A 7,526-nucleotide genomic window follows, 5' to 3' on the forward strand; every position below is an offset into this window, starting at 1 on the left:
TGCAGGCACTGAGCTGATCTGGAGTCTAGACTGAGGTCTCTGTAGAGCCTGCTGGATCCTGTTAGACCATGTTCATCCAAAACTTCTTCTCCGTTCAGATGGTCGCCACTGAGCACGCTCAGACCGACCTGCTTGTTCCTGTGACATCATCAGCTGGACAGCTGGTTGTTCCTGGACGTCACTTCATGCTTTGAGTTGAGGCTGCAGTCTGTTTCTCCACAGTTACGTCTCAGTATATTCAAATATACTTGTTTCTATACGCAGACTTCTCTCTGAACTTTATTTCACTATGAAATAAAAACATTGTTGTTATAATTATCCTAATTTAACGCAGATACTTGATCCTGAATCTTTTTCGTTATCAAGTCTGTTTTCAACAAACTTCTGGACAGTTTGGTTTTGGTTGTTGTGATTTATGATTTGCCATTGTGATTTGCACTTCAGGGCCACGTTTAATTAAAACACCTTGACGTCTGTTCAGGAAAAGTTTAAATGAGGATCTGAACAGAACTCAAACACCTGATCATGATCAATAATTCTGTAGAACTTAATTCAGTGTGGAACTGTGAACCTTTCTGACAGCACGTTCCACACCAACACTACTGTGGGGGGGGTCTAAGTTTTGGGGGGAAAGATCAGTACTGAGGGATAGAAAGAGCCAAAGTTCAAGTTAAAACTGTTCACATTTATTCTACAATTGTTTAAATGACTCAGCTAAAAGGGTCCAAATATAATAAAATCTTACAACCTGCAGTCCAGCGTAGCAGAGAAAAGGTGGCGGCTCGTCAGTCTCCCTCTCTCCAGACCTGGTCCACCGCCGTCCCAGCTCTGCAGGTCTCTGTGTCTCCTCATCTTTATCCTTTCGGCCAGACTGTTGGTCCGACCCATCGAACCACGCCATTGGCCCCTCGTGCCATTCTCAGAAGCCTGATTGGTTGTTGCCAGTGCCTGTTACAAACTCCAGCAGGTCTCCAGGTGCAAGTCATCAAGTCATCAGGACATCAGGACATCGAGTCATCAAGTCATCAACCAGAGACAAGTGCAGACAAACAATCTGTAACAAGAAAACCATGAAATAAAAAAGGCACACATCGATATAAAACACTTAAAACACACTTCTGCCTCTTGACACCACCAACATCACCACCAACAACACCAACATCACCACCAACAACACCACCACCATCACCAACATCACCACCAACATCACCACCAACAACACCACCAACACCATCACCACCACCATCATCACCAACATAACCACCACCACCACCACCAATACCAACATCACCACTAACACCACCATCACCACTAACACCACCATCACCACCAACACCACCATCACCACCAACACCACCACCAACATCACCACCACCACCACCAACACCAACAACACCACCAACACCATCACCACCACCATCATCACCAACATAACCACCACCACCACCACCAACACCAACATCACCACCAACAACACAAACATCACCACCAACAACACCACCAACATCACCACCAACAACACCAACATCACCACCAACATCACCACCAACAACATCACCAACATCACCACGAACACCACCATCACCACTAACACCACCATCACCACTAACACCACCATCACCACCAACACCACCATCACCACCAACACCAACATCATCCTTGGAAGGTCCTTTTAGATTTTCCAGGAGCCTTTAAAGCCCTGAAGTTATGTCAACTTAAACACGTCTCGCTCAGTAAAATGTCGACAGTACGAAGGGTTACTCCTCATCTCTAATTGGCTGATCGAGTGAAATCATTACATCACTTCAGGTTCAGCTTGTTTATTGAATACACACAAGATATAAGATATATAATATATGACACACACACACACGAAACACTTTCCTTTACAAAGAATGAAGAAGAAGAATAAGTTTGGAGACAAAGTGACAAAACTTTTACTCCAAATCAGATTTTCAACTTCAACTTGACTTCATGTTTTTATGAACAGAGTTTGGTTTGAAAACATCAGATTATTGTATGACTGCAGCAGAATTACAGATACGAAACACTCATTTTTTAAAAGTTTGTATTTATTTGATCAGCACTAGTTGACTGCAGTGAAAAGTTTCATTTTTACAAAAAGATAAATTTTCAACTGTACCTTTATTCATAGATAGATAAAACATGACCCAGAACAGAGTGACACATATATTTTACATGAAATAAAAATAAAATCAGGCGGTGTGAAGAAAAAAATAATTATATTTACATATTTATTCTCAGTTGTTTCTCTGCAGTGACATGAAAACATTCATATGTTGCTCTACTTCTTCTTCTGTTGAATAAATCGTTTCATATTTATAATGATTCAGTCCACAGGATCACTTTAATGGTACATAAGTGTTAATAACCAAGCAACATGTTTGAAAATGTCTTTGAAATTTTCCCCAAATTAACACAATAATAACCTCCAAGATGATTTAATAATATTCTGATATTTCACAATTATCAGTTAATAAATAGCTGATAATTTCTTTAAGTATATGATCAATAAATCTGCAGATGATTATTAAGTGCTTGTTGAAAGCATCAGAATATTAATTATTAATAATTAAATCATGTTCAGGTCATTATACAGACACATTGTCTGATAATCACAACCTACTTATCAAACATTTCCAAACCTGTAAAATTAAGTGTTACTAATATAATAATATGCCAGAAGTATGTGGACGCTCTCCCCACTGACTACAGAGTCCTGCTTGTCCATTGGCTGAAGAAGAAGAAGAAGATCAGAACATTGTTCGGTCCCAGTATACGTCTGCAGTGTTGCTCCTGACTCTGCATGAAAACATCCAAACATGACTGGACCTTGGACCTTTATTCTCAGAAAGAAGTCAGAACATGTTACACTGGCAATGGCGGTGATAAACCACTTCAGTTGGTCCATGGTCACAATAACCCCGCCCCCAGCTCCTGTTGTAATCAGTTCTTTGCTCTAGTTCTCTTTACTACAAATTCAACCAATGATCATAATATTCTGGCTCAGAAGACTTTAAACACCAGAAGACCCGGATGTAGCTGAGGATGATCTGGCAGCTGAATCGTAGCACCTCATCTGACAAAACCCAACATTATCCGAAGCTAATAGATTTCTCATGAAGCACTCCAATGTCTTGATAGGTGTTAACACCTGGAGTAGATTGTCCAGAAGTTTCCAAGTCTTCAGACATCTTCCAATGTCTTGAGATTTACTCTCCAATCCAAAGAAGTTTTTGCAAGGCTGTAAAAGTCAATCAGAAATCCTCTGAGGCCTTCCTAAGTCCTAACTAGTGTTTACATCTGAAGATAATTGTCCATCAGCACGTCCCAGACAATCAGAGACCATCAGAGACAACCAAGGCTTTAGAGCGGCTGTGGCGCTCCTGGTCAAAGCTGGGAAAGGATCTCCACCACCAGGAACAGGTAGAAGAATCGTTTGCAAGCACTAAGAATTTTATCAAGTCTTCACACTGCGACAGTGTTGCTCATCATTAAGTCGTAAGAGTCTAGGTGAGTTCACATCGGGCTGCTGTCCACCGTCACTGCCGAGTACTCCGTGTCGGAGGCGTGCGAGCCGTCGATGAGTCTGGCAAGTCCCGACTTTGTGGAGTACTTGAAGATAAAGGCCTTCATGAGGTCATAGCGGTAGTTCCTGTGGAGGAAGTTGTACAGGACAGGGTTGATACAACAGTGGACCAGCGAGAAACATTGCGTCAGGTGCAGCGCCACGTCCAGGAAGTTCTCCAGCCGACAGCTGAAGGGAAGCAGGTTGAGCAGTGACAGGGTGTCCAGCAGGAGGACGGTGTGGAACGGCAGCCAGCACACTAGGAAGACCACGATGTAGGTGAGGATGATTCGCCTGCTGATGCGGCGCTCCTGATCCGAGCTGGGAGGGATCGCCACCACCAGGAGCAGGTAGAAGACAGCGATGACGGGGAAAGGGATTGCAAAGCCAAGCACGATGAAGCTAAGCTGGACACCCACCATCCACTCTCGAGGGTTATCAGACGGGTACACCGGCCGACAGACGGCGCCTTCGTAGTGCGACGACTTCACCGCCCGCAGAAAGTATGTGTCGGGGGCGGAGGCCGCCAGCGCCAGCAGCCAAACCAGAACGCAGATGAGCCGTCGCATCACCTTCTTCCTGCGGCTGTCGGGGGCGTCAGTGAACAGCGTGACGGACAGGTAGCGATCCACGCTCATGCAGGTGAGGAAGAAGATGCTGCTGAAGAGGTTGACACTGAAGACCAGGTGAGTGAGTTTACAGACGGCCTCTCCGAATGGCCAGCGTCCGCCCTGCAGCAGCGAGGTCACCCACACTGGCAGCGTTGCCACGACACACAGGTCAGCCACAGCCAGGTTCAGGATGTACAGGTGCGTCTCATAGCGGTTCCTGTCAGAGCGCAGGTTGACCCAGACTACCAGAGCATTGGCGGCAAGGCCCACCAGGAAGATGAAGACATAGAGGACGGACAGAATGTGCAGCAAGGCGGCGTGGCTGATGGCGCCTGAACACAGCAGAGTCTCCACGTGGGACAGGTTGTAGTGGTTGGCGGCGGTCAGGTTTAGCTCCTCCCACAGCTCCATGAGCTCAGTGAGATCGTTGGCGCTCAGACTCATGATGGTGAGGTTAGTGTCACACCTGGAAAAGAGAAAGAGATGGAACAGGACCTTTAGGATTTGGATCAGAGCTGGCCACAAATGATGACCTCACTCATAATGACGTGTTATTACATCACTTCCTTTAATTCAGAGCAGCAACGTCTCGTCAGCAGAATGTTTATTAACACTGTTTACTGAAAATCCATCAATCAAATGTAGGTCGACAACGACTAACAACCAGACTCTGTTTAACATCTGCTCAAATCAAAACACACACACAGACACACATACACACACACACACGCGCACGTACACACACGCACACACACACACGCACGTACACACACTCACGTACACACACACACACACACACACACGCACGTACACACACACACACACACACACACACTAATCAGTGACAGACAGCCCGAACGATTATCTAATTGATCCGATTAATCTGAAAACAGATGAACAGGATTCTTCTGCTTCAAGTCACTGCAGGTAATAAAACTCAAGACCACACACACACACACACAGAGACACACACACACACACAGACGGAGGTCAGAGGAGGTGAACCATCCAGACATCATTAATAAAGTGAAGCAGATGTTTGGAACAATAAACAGGAAGTGTGTCATCGTCACAGATCATTACTGAGATCAATACTGACCAGAATGATCGGAACAAAGAACAACTTCCTGTCTGCACTTAAAATATTGTTATGATCAATTCAACAGGAAACACATGAAAACAGAAAATGTAAATATTAAGAACACTGTCATCATCATCATCACTTTGTGTTGTTTTCATTTTACTTGTTCAACAGAGAAATTCATAGAGAACTCTATCAACTATTTTTACCAAACTCCATTGAAAAAGCTCTCAGTTTAAGGATTTTGCTTTATGTGTCTGGAAGACCTTAAAATCAGATGTTACACAACAAGATCACCTGAAATAAATCAGAGATATGAACTAATGAGTCGAACATTTTTAATATCTGATGATGAAATGTTTACATGAAAAAATGACTTTCTCAATTTTGACATGAAAAGTTGAGCAGGAGGAAGACGAGCAGGAGGAGCAGGAGGAGGAAACAAAAGAAGAAGAGGACTCAGTTTTATGGGTCCTTCACTTTATAATAAAAACTCAACAGGGGACTTTAAACTGAAAGGTCACGACCTTCAAAATAAAAGTTTACTGTTGAGCTGAAACAAAGAGACAATTAGTGGTTCGGTCAGAGGAGGAGGAGGAGGAGGAGGAGGAAGCTTCATCTGATCTCTGAGTCTTCCAACGCTTTTGTTTGTGGTGCGTTCACGGACTCATTCAGGATTATGTTAATGAGCTGATCTGTGAAACCAGAGCTCCCATTCAATGTTAAACCAGTTTGTCTGATAAGACGTGAGCTAGGAGGCACCTGAACGCAGCACCAGATTACTGTAAACCTGCAGAGAGCACTTCAAGTGTCATAAACACACAGTCCGACTCCTGTTTGTCATCAACAGCATCACATCGCAGATTTACCTAACTGCGTGCGAAAAACGGTCGATTTTAGCTGAAAGAATGTGGAAGAAACAACTTCTGACTGGAGGTCAGTTCTGTGGACCCGAAGCAGAATTCATTACGATGAAGTGATGTTTGGTAGAAGACTAACATGCCGATAGCACCACAGGACATTCTTGCTCACTTATGACATTAAAGTCTTTTCACGGCACGCAAACACGATGAATGTGCCACTTGTTTTTCTAACACTCTAATTTGTGTTCCTGCTTCACAGTTGGCATCTCAAAAAGAAAATGAAGGAATGCAAGTTGAACCTACTTTAAAAACTCGGTTAATTAAGGATGATTTGTTAACTGACGCACGGATTCAGTTAATAACACAATAATTAACTTTGGAAGAATCAGCGGGACGCGCTCTTCAGTTCGGCTCACATTTCAACACCATCACAGAAAGTTTGTGCATGAAAACAACACGTTTTAGATCAGGTTGAAGGTCGTACTGTGTAAACCAGCAGGAGTTTGAACTTAATATGATGTATATCCAGAATATATTAGAGATCATTAATAATCACTGATAGCAGTTCATCGTTTTCATACAGAAGCGCGAACTGTTCCTGTTCGTCAAAGCGTTTTAAAAGACTCATTTCTGAATGGAGTCTGGCTTGGAGAGCGGAGCGAGTCTGGTTTATCTGCAGAACCATGCGGGATGGAGCCGAACTCCACTTAAGTTTTTACTAGTTTAAGACTTAAAAAGACTTACAGAGTGTCTGCTGAGCTCCACGCACTCCTCTCGGTTCAGTCCAGGTACCGAGGCCGGTCAGAGTCCACCCGGTGCGGCTGTGAGGCGGACTGACCGGGCCCGCTTCTCTCCGCAGGGTAATAAGCAGCACAGAGAAGAAGAAACGCCCACAGCAGCTCTGCGGTGATTTATTGCAGTTTCAGCTGCGGGACAATACAAGTGAAGGATGTGCGAAAGAAGTGCGGGTCTCCTTTTAAACCGCAAACAAAAGCGCCACTGAGGCGTGACGTCCAAATCCTGAAGAGAAGAGTTCAGGAGGTTTTAACAGAGGATGAAACAAATGTGTTCACAGACACACTCAGATTTATACTTTCATAATTCACTTTAAAAAGTCTGAACTGTGATTAAACAACTTTATTTTTTCACCCGAGATGTTTGAATGTTAATTTGATAAATATATATAATTAAAATATGATCATTTCATAAAGAATAAAATAGTGCAATGATTTATTACAGTGTAAAAATAAAATAAAAATTAAGTGAATAATAAAATCTGAATCTAGCCCGGGACTCTGTGCGCATGCTTGGCGTTGACCAGCGACAGCAGCTCGGTCTCTGTATACTTTAGGACCCTGACGTCCGTCTCGTGATGACGTCAC

General features: G+C 43.6%; 1 protein-coding gene across 1 annotated transcript; it reads right to left on the bottom strand.

Annotated features, from left to right (window-relative positions):
* Nucleotides 1-1,804: 1,804 nt before the first annotated feature.
* ackr3b (atypical chemokine receptor 3b) lies at nucleotides 1,805-7,149 on the bottom strand. Its single transcript, XM_030409242.1, has 2 exons — nucleotides 6,889-7,149; nucleotides 1,805-4,666 (listed from the first exon to the last, which is right to left on the bottom strand). The coding sequence occupies exon 2, from the start codon at nucleotides 4,642-4,644 to the stop codon at nucleotides 3,541-3,543; it is 1,104 nt and encodes a 367-aa protein (XP_030265102.1). The 5' UTR covers nucleotides 4,645-4,666; nucleotides 6,889-7,149; the 3' UTR covers nucleotides 1,805-3,540.
* Between the last annotated feature and the right edge of the window lie 377 nt (nucleotides 7,150-7,526).

This window comes from Sparus aurata, chromosome 24, assembly GCF_900880675.1.
Source record: "Sparus aurata chromosome 24, fSpaAur1.1, whole genome shotgun sequence".
Taxonomy (NCBI): domain Eukaryota; kingdom Metazoa; phylum Chordata; class Actinopteri; order Spariformes; family Sparidae; genus Sparus; species Sparus aurata.

Coding starts and splice junctions, on each gene's coding strand:
- ackr3b (XM_030409242.1), bottom strand. CDS start 4,644: ATGAGTCTGAGCGCCAACGATCTCACTGAGCTCATGGAGCTGTGGGAG.